Source organism: Daphnia pulicaria, unplaced genomic scaffold (genome assembly GCF_021234035.1).
Source record: "Daphnia pulicaria isolate SC F1-1A unplaced genomic scaffold, SC_F0-13Bv2 h1tg000079l, whole genome shotgun sequence".
NCBI classification, from domain to species: Eukaryota; Metazoa; Arthropoda; class Branchiopoda; order Diplostraca; family Daphniidae; genus Daphnia; species Daphnia pulicaria.
Window position 1 is genome coordinate 52,868 of NW_025804792.1, and position 15,203 is coordinate 68,070.

General features: G+C 35.1%; 2 protein-coding genes across 2 annotated transcripts; one reads left to right on the forward strand and one right to left on the reverse strand.

The window, feature by feature from the left end:
* Window positions 1–869: 869 nt before the first annotated feature.
* Window positions 870–1,981, reverse strand: LOC124318930. Its single transcript, XM_046782834.1, has 3 exons — window positions 1,868–1,981; window positions 1,566–1,800; window positions 870–1,480 (listed from the first exon to the last, which is right to left on the reverse strand). Exons 1-3 carry the CDS (start codon window positions 1,979–1,981, stop codon window positions 1,251–1,253), a joined length of 579 nt encoding a protein of 192 aa, XP_046638790.1. The 3' UTR covers window positions 870–1,250.
* Window positions 1,982–3,320: 1,339 nt separating this feature from the next.
* On the forward strand, window positions 3,321–6,222 carry LOC124318931. The gene is made up of 2 exons (XM_046782835.1): window positions 3,321–4,734; window positions 4,796–6,222. Exons 1-2 carry the CDS (start codon window positions 4,155–4,157, stop codon window positions 6,220–6,222), a joined length of 2,007 nt encoding a protein of 668 aa, XP_046638791.1. The 5' UTR covers window positions 3,321–4,154.
* Window positions 6,223–15,203: the final 8,981 nt, after the last annotated feature.

Sequence of the window (15,203 nt, forward strand, 5' to 3'; positions counted from 1 at the left end):
TTTTTCGGATTTTTTGAATTTGGGTTCTCCACCTCCTGAAACGTCTTTTCTCATCATTTTTTCGGATTTTTTGAATTTGAGTTCTCCACCTCCTGAAACGTCTTTTCTCATCATTTTTTCGGATTTTTTGAACTTGAGCCTCTCCACTTCTGAAACGTCTTTTCTCATCATTTTTTCGGATTTTTTGAACTTTTACCTCCTGAAACGTCTTTTCTCATCATTTTTTCGGATTTTTTGAACTTTGACCTTTAACCTCCTGAAAAGTCTTTTCTCATCATTTTTTCGGATTTTTTGTATTTGAGTTCTCCACCTCCTGAAACGTCTTTTCTCATCATTTTTTCGGATTTTTTGAACTTGAGCCTCTCCACTTCTGAAACGTCTTTTCTCATCATTTTTTCGGATTTTTTGAATTTGGGTTCTCCACCTCCTGAAACGTCTTTTCTCATCATTTTTTCGGATTTTTTGAATTTGAGTTCTCCACCTCCTGAAACGTCTTTTCTCATCATTTTTTCGGATTTTTTGAACTTGAGCCTCTCCCCGTACGATATGGTGAGCTAGGTAGAAGCTTAACGCAAGCTTCGGAGGGCAGGCTCCCATAATAGTGTAAGCTTCCAGGAGGCAAGCTAGATTTGCTCCTATGCAATGTAAGGGATTTTAACCGAGGTGCCAGCTTAGCTATTGAAAAATAGCGTTTAGCTTGATTTGCGTAACTATAATTTTTGCTTACGTCCAGTAAGCTAGCCTATAGTGTAAATTCAATTCGTAAAGCTTAATATATTTGCACGATCGTTTTCCAAACCAAGTTGTAGCTTGGATTAATCTAGCCTATAAATAACTAAATTAAAAATACATTGATTTTAATTAAACTCAAGATTTGTAGACACAATGAATTGTATTGTCACTCTAGATTGTTCCGTGGCTTTAAAAACAGAATCAAGGGGCCAAATTGAGGCATTAAGGGAAAATTCACACAAGTGTGAAGAACGAGTGGGAAATACGTACATTTAAGAAACTTGGTTTTAAAAACAGAATGAAGGGCAGCAAATTAAGGCAGTAAGGTAAAATTCACACAAGTGTGAAACAACTAGTGGGAAATAGGGTTATACGTACGTTTAAGACCAATAAAAACATTTCGCACGGCATGAGAGGAATTAAAATACGTGACAATCAATCAATTGGATAGAATAAAATTGAACTCGAGCACAAAATGGCAGGACAGTGGGAACGTAAAATTTACGCGTAAAATAAACTTAGGCTGTGCCATTTTCTTCTGTTTGCTGGTTGTTATCAAGCAATCCATTGTTATTAGCTTCACCACCATCACCAAATATGTCATCTTCAACGTTTTGCTGCTGCCCTTTTAAATTCTTCTTCTTTGTTTTTGAGTGGCTATTCACAAGCTTTGCGGTTATGGCGGCCTTAATTTGTTCCTTGGAAAGATCATTGTTGTGCCATGACTTCCATCTCGGAAGAATGAAATCTAAGAAAAGTGAAAATTAAGTAAATGTTTAAACAAAAAGCTATTCAATAGAATAACGACAATAACTAATAAAAAAAGATCTTACTGGTCATAGCATCTATGGTAGAGACCGGGAACGGCTTCTTTGGCTTACTGTTCGGGATTGAACGGCATGCACGACCACTGAGAGAGTATTCAGCTTGCTCTTGGGGCAGGATAAAATAATCAATTAAGGTTCCCACCATTGCATTGAGCGAATCCTTCGATTGACCTTCTCTCCCGTAACAAATTGCATCACGCAGAGCATTGTACTCGATCATTATGTCACCATCGAATGGAACCTATACAAATATTGGTCAAAATAAGTTTTAAAAATAACAAAATAAGCCATCAGCGGCCATCAATTACCATCCGCTTAGCAGCAGACTGAGAAGGACTCGCAGCTGGTGTAGGAGGTAATGCTTCCGGTCGTCTATTCAAGTTAGAAACAGCGTCAGTAAGATTGAGGAGAATATCTTTCATTTCTAAGAAGAAAAAAAACATATTATTAAAGACTTAATTAGGATTAAATTTTCTCAATTCCATACGCTGTGCTAACTCTCGTGGCTCTTCGTACCACGAGCGTAGAACTTCCAAAGTATCTGTCAGTTCATCATTTTCTTCTTCCTTTTTCTTCAAATCTCTTTTAAGTCGAGTAATGGTGTCTTCAAGTTGCCTATTTGTGGACTTTAGTTCATCAATTTCCTTTAAAATATAATTATTTAGAAATGTAATAAATGTCTCCTTTTGATACTAAAGAGAAATGCTTACTTCAACAAGTTGTTCTTCTGCAGGGTTGGGTTTGCTTTTCTTAGCTACTGAAAATGATGCTTTCTGTGTTGTGTCGCCTTCAGAATACACAAGACTCCTTCTTGCACTCTGTTTTGTGCCACGTAGCTCATTTGCATTCTTCTTTGCTGAAGATTTATCAAGAATGAGCTGTTGTCTGAGTTGAAGCAGGTTTTCTTGGTTACCTGTAACGATAAAAAAAGAATAAATATTTGTCATAATTTCAATAAGCTGTACTATACTTACTCGATATTGCCACAGCAACTCCAGGTCTGTGATCACAATCAACAAGATTGTTTTTCTCATAAACTCTTTCGCAGATTGCTGAATTGAAATCTTTGGGCCACCTATACAGCACACAATTAGTAAATAATCAAAAGTAGAACATTAAATGAAACTAGCATTTAAGATTTCACTCGTCAACTTTTGCCAACATTTTGCCACACCAGGTTTATGATATTACATGAATCGAATAGCATTAGGCTAAATGCTACAATGAAGTTAGAGCAAAAGTTAAACAAAGTCATACACAAAAAAATCCAAAACATTTTACCTGATCACTAGTTTGGTTCTTTCTCTAACCCATATTTCTTGTACTGTTGCAATAACGTCTTCTTTTTCATCGTCTGTCAGAATTGGACTCTTAACTGAACTAATTGTCCCTATACCAGGTTCACCAATGGTGAAATCAAAAAGAACAAACATATTTTAGGCCAGTTAAAATATGTTTTCGTTATTAGAAAGAATTCGTGTCGATTCCTAGCAAGATTGAAAACGTGACGGCTTAACAAGACAGCTAACAGTTTTGGAGGGAAAAAGCCGATCAGGAACAGGGCTGCCAGAACTAATTTTACAAATAACCTCAAATGGTTAAAAAAAACTGTTTTATCCTATATAAAAAAGAGACTAATAACTTTAAAAAAATAAAGAAAAAAAAATGAAATTTAGATAATTATTATCATAATTTTGCAGCGCTACTTTAAAAAAATCGTTTTAACAGATTTAATGCGATTTTTTAAGTTTAATCGTCTGCTGTAGTACTGCTGTCAAAAATTCAAACTACGATCATTTTTATTTATTTTGAAGTGTAACATTAAAATGGCAGGGAATGGTAGTTTTGGGTCATCGAAGTGGACTAAGAAAAGAAGAAACAAGCGATTAGCTACTGAGGATGTTGACAACATTTTGAAAGAGGCAGAAGCGAAAAAAATTAGGCCCACCGATAATCTTGTGAAAAATATGCCCTCTCTGCTGTTGTTGGAAGTGAATTATTCTAAAGATATAGCTCAGGTACAAACTAAATTCGTTTTTTTTTTAATTTGGGTAATGAGACATTATAATATAGTTAAGCTTATTAACATTTATCTGTTAGGAAAAGGATAACAGCCCTTGTGATTCAGGCTCGCAATCAAATATCATTGATTGTTGTGATTCACCCATTACCTTGAGCGAACAAACTAATGCAAGTGGAGTTAATATTCCACACATTTCAGAACACACGTATCAGGAACCGGAATTTACCAATTTCGAAGATTTTTTTAGTGATATCGAGGAAGAGGTAGGCATACTATTTATTGAACATGGTTTATTGGATTCATAGGCAGCATACATTTTTGTGTTACAGGACGAAGTATATGAAGCCCACCCATCAGTTTACTTGCCTCTACTCTGTGTTGCAAACTATTTAAGGCATCATCTTACTAAAATTGCCCTAGAAGATCACCTTTTCAATGTGAGGTTAGCGTCCCACTCCAATGTGAAAGAGTTGAGCAGCCAACATAACTTGTTAAGAAAATATTCCCATTTGAGGAGTGAAGTTACGAAAATTTTTGTTTGCCCCTCGAAAAAATGTCCATCCGTATTGACTATGAAGCAAGATAATCCTGAAGAGATACAACTACGACAGCCTTGTGGTCACAAATTTATCAAAAGTGTGCATCGACCATGTTTCATTTTGCGAATGCCAATCGAGAAGCAATTGGTGTATTTTATCGAGCACCACGGCATTAAACTTCAAGAAATGGATTCCAACTACCGAGGAGATTTACATTCTGGCGAATGCTACAAAAAGTTGAGAGACAAAGGTTTCATTGACGACCTGACCATCACCGTGATCTGGAATACGGATGGAGCTCAGCCTTATAAGATGAGCAAAAATGGAATTTGGCCTTTCATGGCCACGATAAATGAAGCACCATACAAACTTCGAAGAAATTACGTAATTTTGCTGGCATTGTGGTTTGGCAACAAAAAACCACCTTTGCATGCATTTTTGGACTGGATAGTAAAAGAGTGGGCTAGACTGGAAAATGACGGGATAAATGTAAAAGGAATCCATTACAAAATCCGTGTTTTGGTTATTACTACTGACACGATGGCCCGTCCACTTATACGCAACACTACGCAGTTCAACGGACAGTTCGGATGTGATTTCTGTTTACATCCAGGTATCGATTGAAACCAGTAACGTTCATGTTTTTCAAGATCAATAATAATTGTGTTTTACAGGTGAACAAATTAAAAAGGGAAGAGGTTCAACTCGTATTTATTTAGAAAAGCCAGAACCTTTTGAATTGAGAAGTATGGAACAACATAAAGAAGACTTGAATATTGCCAAGGCGACCCGAAAACCTTCCCACGGTGTCTGTGGCCCAACACCTTTAGCCGACTTACCCGGGTTCGATTTTATCAAGGCTTTTGTCCCGGAATATATGCACTCCTGTTGCCAAGGAGTTTTCAAACTAATGATTAAGTTATGGACTTTTCAAAAATATTCCAAGGAACCTTGGTCTGTCAGGGAAAAGTTGGAAGTGCTAAACTCCCGGCTGTTGAACACAAAACCACCTTATGAAATCACCCGGGTTATGATAGCATTAGATGATTTGAGCAATTGGAAAGCTTCTATGTTTAGAGCCTTTGTTCTTTTTTATGTTGATGTCTTAGAAGATGTACTCCCCAAAGAATTTTTTGATCATTTCGTAAATCTTAGCTACGGGATGTTTGTTCTTTTGCAAGAAAAGGTATCCGTATCAGACGTAGAGAAAATTAAAGTTCTTTTTAGGCATTTTGTGATTGATTTTGAAAAACTTTATGGCGCCACTCATGTAGGAATCAACGTTCATTTCCTCATTCATCTTTCGCAAAGCGTGCTTGATTGGGGATGCTTGTGGACTACATCGACGTTTATTCCTGAGTGGTTTAATGGGGTGTTGATGTCTTTGTCGAATGGGACTCAAGCGATTGCGGATCAGATGGCAACAAATTATTTGTTGAAACTTACTGTTCGTGACGAGGCCGTGACGCTGTTACACAAATATATCTTGCCTCCCCATGTAACAAGACAACTCTGCGAATTACTCCGCTTGCCAAAGGAGACGCCACGAGGATTTTCAAAAGGAACATTTTCAAATAACGATAAAGTTGAACTTCTTGGCCATTCATCCGTACGGAATGTTACTCAAAATGAAAAAAACGCTCTTTGCAGTTTGCTTGCATCGAATTCCGATTTCCGCTCCCCTTCATTCCAAAATGCAAAATTTTTTTCTCGAATCAAACTGATTTCATCGGGGTCAATTTTCACTACAACCAGCTACAAAAGATCGCCCAAACGGATAAATTATTGTGCTCTGACAAATGATGGGGAATTCTTGTTCATTGAAAATTTTGTCTGTCTGCCCCATGAGTCGAAAGGGGATCATATATTTATTCTGGGAAATATGTTGGGGGTTCAAAGTAAAGTTCATTTCCTTCCGAAACCGATTGATGGTATTACATTTTCTATAATTCCCGGTATGATGACAAAATTAGTGGGGAAAGGAGAGCTGGTAGCTTTCAACGCGCTTGATATCAAATCAAAATGTGTCGTTGCCAGCGAGCACAATTTGACAGAGTCGTATGTTGTAACTGCTCTCCCTAATAACTTAGAAACTGATTGATCTGTAAAGTCTGTAACTGGATAATTAAATAAACCGCAAATCAATAAAAAGAAAAAAAAACTGTAGACTATTGTAAACTGTATCTTTCAATAAGCGATGAATGACTATATAATCAAATTATTACTTTTATAAGTAATGTTGAGCCAAATATATATAAGAATGACAAATTTAAACTATTATCAGACAAGTAAAAAGTATGCTAGTGACGGTTGAACTAGCTTGAAGTATATTTTTAAATATATTTAACCTAAAATACACCATACTTTTAATTATCAAGCATCCGTCTACCTTACAAAAAGACAAGCAAATATGCCAACTTATACTAAGTTATGGATTGCTTGCCGCTCGCTTTGCTTTAAGTTTTAAAAATCAAGTTTTGTGCTTCGAAGCATTGCAAGTATGGGCGTTGCTAGAGTTCCGTCTCCCTGTCTTATCAGAATCGAGTTAAACTTTCCGCAAGGTTTTTCCATACTTGTGGAGCTTTAACCTAGTACCGCGCAACCTTGTTACAAGGTTATTTTTTTGGGCAAGCTAACCGTCACGTACGGGTCCACTTCTGAAACGTCTTTTCTCATCATTTTTTTGGATTTTTTGAATTTCGACTTCCTGAAAAGTCTTTTCTCATCATTTTTTCGGATTTTTTGAACTTGAGCCTCTCCACTTCTGAAACGTCTTTTCTCATCATTTTTTCGGATTTTTTGAATTTGGGTTCTCCACCTCCTGAAACGTCTTTTCTCATCATTTTTTCGGATTTTTTGAACTTTGACCTTAAACCTCCTGAAACGTCTTTTCTCATCATTTTTTCGGATATTTTGAATTTGGGTTCTCCACCTCCTGAAACGTCTTTTCTCATCACTTTTTCGGATTTTTTGAATTTTGACTTCCTAAAACGTCTTTTCTCATCATTTTTTCGGATTTTTTGAACTTTGACCTTTTACCTCCTAAAACGTCTTTTCTCATCATTTTTTCGGATTTTTTGAACTTGAGCCTCTCCACTTCTGAAACGTCTTTTCTCATCATTTTTTTGGATTTTTTGAACTTGAGCCTCTCCACTTCTGAAACGTCTTTTCTCATCATTTTTTCGGATTTTTTGAACTTTTACCTCCTGAAACGTCTTTTCTCATCATTTTATCGGATTTTTTGAATTTGGGTTCTCCACCTCCTGAAACGTCTTTTCTCATCATTTTTTCGGATTTTTTGAATTTGGGTTCTCCACCTCCTGAAACGTCTTTTCTCATCATTTTTTCGGATTTTTTGAATTTGAGTTCTCCACCTCCTGAAACGTCTTTTCTCATCATTTTTTCGGATTTTTTGAACTTGAGCCTCTCCACTTCTGAAACGTCTTTTCTCATCATTTTTTCGGATTTTTTGAATTTTGACTTCCTGAAAAGTCTTTTCTCATCATTTTTTCGGATTTTTTGAATTTGGGTTTTCCAACTCCTGAAACGTCTTTTCTCATCATTTTTTCGGATTTTTTGAACTTGAGCCTCTCCACTTCTGAAACGTCTTTTCTCATCATTTTTTCGGATTTTTTGAATTTGGGTTCTCCACCTCCTGAAACGTCTTTTCTCATCATTTTTTCGGATTTTTTGAACTTTGACCTTTGACCTTCTTAAACGTCTTTTCTCATCATTTTTTAGGATTTTTTGAACTTTGACCTTAAACCTCCTGAAAAGTTTTTTCTCATCATTTTTTCGGATTTTTTGAATTTTGACTTCCTGAAAAGTCTTTTCTCATCATTTTTTCGGATTTTTTGAATTTGGGTTCTCCACCTCCTGAAACGTCTTTTCTCATCATTTTTTCGGATTTTTTGAACTTGAGCCTCTCCACTTCTGAAACGTCTTTTCTCATCATTTTTTCGGATTTTTTGAACTTTTACCTCCTGAAACGTCTTTTCTCATCATTTTTTCGGATATTTTGAATTTGGGTTCTCCACCTCCTGAAACGTCTTTTCTCATCACTTTTTCAGATTTTTTGAATTTTGACTTCCTAAAACGTCTTTTCTCATCATTTTTTCGGATTTTTTGAACTTTGACCTTTTACCTCCTAAAACGTCTTTTCTCATCATTTTTTCGGATTTTTTGAACTTGAGCCTCTCCACTTCTGAAACGTCTTTTCTCATCATTTTTTCGGATTTTTTGAACTTTTACCTCCTGAAACGTCTTTTCTCATCATTTTTTCGGATATTTTGAATTTGGGTTCTCCACCTCCTGAAACGTCTTTTCTCATCACTTTTTCGGATTTTTTGAATTTTGACTTCCTAAAACGTCTTTTCTCATCATTTTTTCGGATTTTTTGAACTTTGACCTTTTACCTCCTAAAACGTCTTTTCTCATCATTTTTTCGGATTTTTTGAACTTGAGCCTCTCCACTTCTGAAACGTCTTTTCTCATCATTTTTTTGGATTTTTTGAACTTGAGCCTCTCCACTTCTGAAACGTCTTTTCTCATCATTTTTTTGGATTTTTTGAATTTCGACTTCCTGAAAAGTCTTTTCTCATCATTTTTTCGGATTTTTTGAATTTGGGTTTTCCAACTCCTGAAACGTCTTTTCTCATCATTTTTTCGGATTTTTTGAACTTGAGCCTCTCCACTTCTGAAACGTCTTTTCTCATCATTTTTTTGGATTTTTTGAATTTCGACTTCCTGAAAAGTCTTTTCTCATCATTTTTTCGGATTTTTTGAATTTGGGTTTTCCAACTCCTGAAACGTCCTTTCTCATCATTTTTTCGGATTTTTTGAACTTGAGCCTCTCCACTTCTGAAACGTCTTTTCTCATCATTTTTTCGGATTTTTTGAATTTGGGTTCTCCACCTCCTGAAACGTCTTTTCTCATCATTTTTTCGGATTTTTTGAACTTTGACCTTTTACCTCCTAAAACGTCTTTTCTCATCATTTTTTCGGATTTTTTGAACTTGAGCCTCTCCACTTCTGAAACGTCTTTTCTCATCATTTTTTTGGATTTTTTGAACTTGAGCCTCTCCACTTCTGAAACGTCTTTTCTCATCATTTTTTCGGATTTTTTGAACTTTTACCTCCTGAAACGTCTTTTCTCATCATTTTATCGGATTTTTTGAATTTGGGTTCTCCACCTCCTGAAACGTCTTTTCTCATCATTTTTTCGGATTTTTTGAATTTGGGTTCTCCATCTCCTGAAACGTCTTTTCTCATCATTTTTTCGGATTTTTTGAACTTTGACCTTTGACCTTCTGAAACGTCTTTTCTCATCATTTTTTAGGATTTTTTGAACTTTGACCTTAAACATCCTGAAAAGTTTTTTCTCATCATTTTTTCGGATTTTTTGAATTTTGACTTCCTGAAAAGTCTTTTCTCATCATTTTTTCGGATTTTTTGAATTTGGGTTCTCCACCTCCTGAAACGTCTTTTTTCATCATTTTTTCGGATTTTTTGAACTTGAGCCTCTCCACTTCTGAAACGTCTTTTCTCATCATTTTTTCGGATTTTTTGAATTTGGGTTCTCCACCTCCTGAAACGTCTTTTCTCATCATTTTTTCGGATTTTTTGAACTTTGACCTTTGACCTTCTTAAACGTCTTTTCTCATCATTTTTTAGGATTTTTTGAACTTTGACCTTAAACCTCCTGAAAAGTTTTTTCTCATCATTTTTTCGGATTTTTTGAATTTTGACTTCCTGAAAAGTCTTTTCTCATCATTTTTTCGGATTTTTTGAATTTGGGTTCTCCACCTCCTGAAACGTCTTTTCTCATCATTTTTTCGGATTTTTTGAACTTGAGCCTCTCCACTTCTGAAACGTCTTTTCTCATCATTTTTTCGGATTTTTTGAACTTTTACCTCCTGAAACGTCTTTTCTCATCATTTTTTCGGATATTTTGAATTTGGGTTCTCCACCTCCTGAAACGTCTTTTCTCATCACTTTTTCAGATTTTTTGAATTTTGACTTCCTAAAACGTCTTTTCTCATCATTTTTTCGGATTTTTTGAACTTTGACCTTTTACCTCCTAAAACGTCTTTTCTCATCATTTTTTCGGATTTTTTGAACTTGAGCCTCTCCACTTCTGAAACGTCTTTTCTCATCATTTTTTCGGATTTTTTGAACTTTTACCTCCTGAAACGTCTTTTCTCATCATTTTTTCGGATATTTTGAATTTGGGTTCTCCACCTCCTGAAACGTCTTTTCTCATCACTTTTTCGGATTTTTTGAATTTTGACTTCCTAAAACGTCTTTTCTCATCATTTTTTCGGATTTTTTGAACTTTGACCTTTTACCTCCTAAAACGTCTTTTCTCATCATTTTTTCGGATTTTTTGAACTTGAGCCTCTCCACTTCTGAAACGTCTTTTCTCATCATTTTTTTGGATTTTTTGAACTTGAGCCTCTCCACTTCTGAAACGTCTTTTCTCATCATTTTTTTGGATTTTTTGAATTTCGACTTCCTGAAAAGTCTTTTCTCATCATTTTTTCGGATTTTTTGAATTTGGGTTTTCCAACTCCTGAAACGTCTTTTCTCATCATTTTTTCGGATTTTTTGAACTTGAGCCTCTCCACTTCTGAAACGTCTTTTCTCATCATTTTTTTGGATTTTTTGAATTTCGACTTCCTGAAAAGTCTTTTCTCATCATTTTTTCGGATTTTTTGAATTTGGGTTTTCCAACTCCTGAAACGTCTTTTCTCATCATTTTTTCGGATTTTTTGAACTTGAGCCTCTCCACTTCTGAAACGTCTTTTCTCATCATTTTTTCGGATTTTTTGAATTTGGGTTCTCCACCTCCTGAAACGTCTTTTCTCATCATTTTTTCGGATTTTTTGAACTTTGACCTTTTACCTCCTAAAACGTCTTTTCTCATCATTTTTTCGGATTTTTTGAACTTGAGCCTCTCCACTTCTGAAACGTCTTTTCTCATCATTTTTTTGGATTTTTTGAACTTGAGCCTCTCCACTTCTGAAACGTCTTTTCTCATCATTTTTTCGGATTTTTTGAACTTTTACCTCCTGAAACGTCTTTTCTCATCATTTTATCGGATTTTTTGAATTTGGGTTCTCCACCTCCTGAAACGTCTTTTCTCATCATTTTTTCGGATTTTTTGAATTTGGGTTCTCCATCTCCTGAAACGTCTTTTCTCATCATTTTTTCGGATTTTTTGAACTTTGACCTTTGACCTTCTGAAACGTCTTTTCTCATCATTTTTTAGGATTTTTTGAACTTTGACCTTAAACCTCCTGAAAAGTTTTTTCTCATCATTTTTTCGGATTTTTTGAATTTTGACTTCCTGAAAAGTCTTTTCTCATCATTTTTTCGGATTTTTTGAATTTGGGTTCTCCACCTCCTGAAACGTCTTTTTTCATCATTTTTTCGGATTTTTTGAACTTGAGCCTCTCCACTTCTGAAACGTCTTTTCTCATCATTTTTTCGGATTTTTTGAATTTGGGTTCTCCACCTCCTGAAACGTCTTTTCTCATCATTTTTTCGGATTTTTTGAACTTTGACCTTTGACCTTCTTAAACGTCTTTTCTCATCATTTTTTAGGATTTTTTGAACTTTGACCTTAAACCTCCTGAAAAGTTTTTTCTCATCATTTTTTCGGATTTTTTGAATTTTGACTTCCTGAAAAGTCTTTTCTCATCATTTTTTCGGATTTTTTGAATTTGGGTTCTCCACCTCCTGAAACGTCTTTTCTCATCATTTTTTCGGATTTTTTTAACTTGAGCCTCTCCACTTCTGAAACGTCTTTTCTCATCATTTTTTTGGATTTTTTGAACTTGAGCCTCTCCACTTCTGAAACGTCTTTTCTCATCATTTTTTCGGTTTTTTTGAACTTTTACCTCCTGAAACGTCTTTTCTCATCATTTTATCGGATTTTTTGAATTTGGGTTCTCCACCTCCTGAAACGTCTTTTCTCATCATTTTTTCGGATTTTTTGAATTTTGGTTCTCCATCTCCTGAAACGTCTTTTCTCATCATTTTTTCGGATTTTTTGAACTTTGACCTTTGACCTTCTGAAACGTCTTTTCTCATCATTTTTTAGGATTTTTTGAACTTTGACCTTAAACCTCCTGAAAAGTTTTTTCTCATCATTTTTTCGGATTTTTTGAATTTTGACTTCCTGAAACGTCTTTTCTCATCATTTTTTCAGATTTTTTGAACTTTGACCTTTAACCTCCTGAAAAGTCTTTTCTCATCATTTTTTCGGATTTTTTGAATTTGGGTTCTCCACCTCCTGAAACGTCTTTTCTCATCATTTTTTCGGATTTTTTGAATTTGGGTTCTCCACCTCCTGAAACGTCTTTTCTCATCATTTTTTCGGATTTTTTGAACTTGAGCCTCTCCACTTCTGAAACGTCTTTTCTCATCATTTTTTCGGATTTTTTGAACTTTGACCTTTAACCTCCTGAAAAGTCTTTTCTCATCATTTTTTCGGATTTTTTGTATTTGAGTTCTCCACCTCCTGAAACGTCTTTTCTCATCATTTTTTTGGATTTTTTGAACTTGAGCCTCTCCACTTCTGAAACGTCTTTTCTCATCATTTTTTCGGATTTTTTGAATTTGGGTTCTCCACCTCCTGAAACGTCTTTTCTCATCATTTTTTCGGATTTTTTGAATTTGAGTTCTCCACCTCCTGAAACGTCTTTTCTCATCATTTTTTCGGATTTTTTGAACTTGAGCCTCTCCACTTCTGAAACGTCTTTTCTCATCATTTTTTCGGATTTTTTGAACTTGAGCCTCTCCACTTCTGAAACGTCTTTTCTCATCATTTTTTCGGATTTTTTGAATTTTGACTTCCTGAAAAGTCTTTTCTCATCATTTTTTCGGATTTTTTGAATTTGGGTTTTCCAACTCCTGAAACGTCTTTTCTCATCATTTTTTCGGATTTTTTGAACTTGAGCCTCTCCACTTCTGAAACGTCTTTTCTCATCATTTTTTCGGATTTTTTGAATTTGGGTTCTCCACCTCCTGAAACGTCTTTTCTCATCATTTTTTCGGATTTTTTGAACTTTGACCTTTGACCTTCTTAAACGTCTTTTCTCATCATTTTTTAGGATTTTTTGAACTTTGACCTTAAACCTCCTGAAAAGTTTTTTCTCATCATTTTTTCGGATTTTTTGAATTTTGACTTCCTGAAAAGTCTTTTCTCATCATTTTTTCGGATTTTTTGAATTTGGGTTCTCCACCTCCTGAAACGTCTTTTCTCATCATTTTTTCGGATTTTTTGAACTTGAGCCTCTCCACTTCTGAAACGTCTTTTCTCATCATTTTTTCGGATTTTTTGAACTTTTACCTCCTGAAACGTCTTTTCTCATCATTTTTTCGGATATTTTGAATTTGGGTTCTCCACCTCCTGAAACGTCTTTTCTCATCACTTTTTCAGATTTTTTGAATTTTGACTTCCTAAAACGTCTTTTCTCATCATTTTTTCGGATTTTTTGAACTTTGACCTTTTACCTCCTAAAACGTCTTTTCTCATCATTTTTTCGGATTTTTTGAACTTGAGCCTCTCCACTTCTGAAACGTCTTTTCTCATCATTTTTTCGGATTTTTTGAACTTTTACCTCCTGAAACGTCTTTTCTCATCATTTTTTCGGATATTTTGAATTTGGGTTCTCCACCTCCTGAAACGTCTTTTCTCATCACTTTTTCGGATTTTTTGAATTTTGACTTCCTAAAACGTCTTTTCTCATCATTTTTTCGGATTTTTTGAACTTTGACCTTTTACCTCCTAAAACGTCTTTTCTCATCATTTTTTCGGATTTTTTGAACTTGAGCCTCTCCACTTCTGAAACGTCTTTTCTCATCATTTTTTTGGATTTTTTGAACTTGAGCCTCTCCACTTCTGAAACGTCTTTTCTCATCATTTTTTCGGATTTTTTGAACTTTTACCTCCTGAAACGTCTTTTCTCATCATTTTATCGGATTTTTTGAATTTGGGTTCTCCACCTCCTGAAACGTCTTTTCTCATCATTTTTTCGGATTTTTTGAATTTGGGTTCTCCATCTCCTGAAACGTCTTTTCTCATCATTTTTTCGGATTTTTTGAACTTTGACCTTTGACCTTCTGAAACGTCTTTTCTCATCATTTTTTAGGATTTTTTGAACTTTGACCTTAAACCTCCTGAAAAGTTTTTTCTCATCATTTTTTCGGATTTTTTGAATTTGGGTTCTCCACCTCCTGAAACGTCTTTTCTCATCATTTTTTCGGATTTTTTGAACTTGAGCCTCTCCACTTCTGAAACGGCTTTTCTCATCATTTTTTCGGATTTTTTGAATTTGGGTTCTCCACCTCCTGAAACGTCTTTTCTCATCATTTTTTCGGATTTTTTGAATTTGGGTTCTCCACCTCCTGAAACGTCTTTTCTCATCATTTTTTCGGATTTTTTGAACTTGAGCCTCTCCACTTCTGAAACGTCTTTTCTCATCATTTTTTCGGATTTTTTGAACTTTTACCTCCTGAAACGTCTTTTCTCATCATTTTTTCGGATTTTTTGAACTTTGACCTTTAACCTCCTGAAAAGTCTTTTCTCATCATTTTTTCGGATTTTTTGTATTTGAGTTCTCCACCTCCTGAAACGTCTTTTCTCATCATTTTTTCGGATTTTTTGAACTTGAGCCTCTCCACTTCTGAAACGTCTTTTCTCATCATTTTTTCGGATTTTTTGAATTTGGGTTCTCCACCTCCTGAAACGTCTTTTCTCATCATTTTTTCGGATTTTTTGAATTTGGGTTCTCCACCTCCTGAAACGTCTTTTCTCATCATTTTTTCGGATTTTTTGAATTTGAGTTCTCCACCTCCTGAAACGTCTTTTCTCATCATTTTTTCGGATTTTTTGAACTTGAGCCTCTCCACTTCTGAAACGTCTTTTCTCATCATTTTTTCGGATTTTTTGAACTTTTACCTCCTGAAACGTCTTTTCTCATCATTTTTTCGGATTTTTTGAACTTTGACCTTTAACCTCCTGAAAAGTCTTTTCTCATCATTTTTTCGGATTTTTTGTATTTGAGTTCTCCACCT

Excerpts from the sequence above, each read along its gene's own strand:
- LOC124318930 (XM_046782834.1), bottom strand. The coding sequence starts at position 1,981 with ATGAAAGATATTCTCCTCAATCTTACTGACGCTGTTTCTAACTTGAAT. Across the intron at positions 1,801-1,867 it reads AGTCTGCTGCTAAGCGGATG|GTTCCATTCGATGGTGACAT; the intron begins GTAATTGATGGC and ends ATATTTGTATAG. Across the intron at positions 1,481-1,565 it reads TACCATAGATGCTATGACCA|ATTTCATTCTTCCGAGATGG; the intron begins GTAAGATCTTTT and ends CACTTTTCTTAG.
- LOC124318931 (XM_046782835.1), top strand. The coding sequence starts at position 4,155 with ATGAAGCAAGATAATCCTGAAGAGATACAACTACGACAGCCTTGTGGT. Across the intron at positions 4,735-4,795 it reads TGATTTCTGTTTACATCCAG|GTGAACAAATTAAAAAGGGA; the intron begins GTATCGATTGAA and ends TGTGTTTTACAG.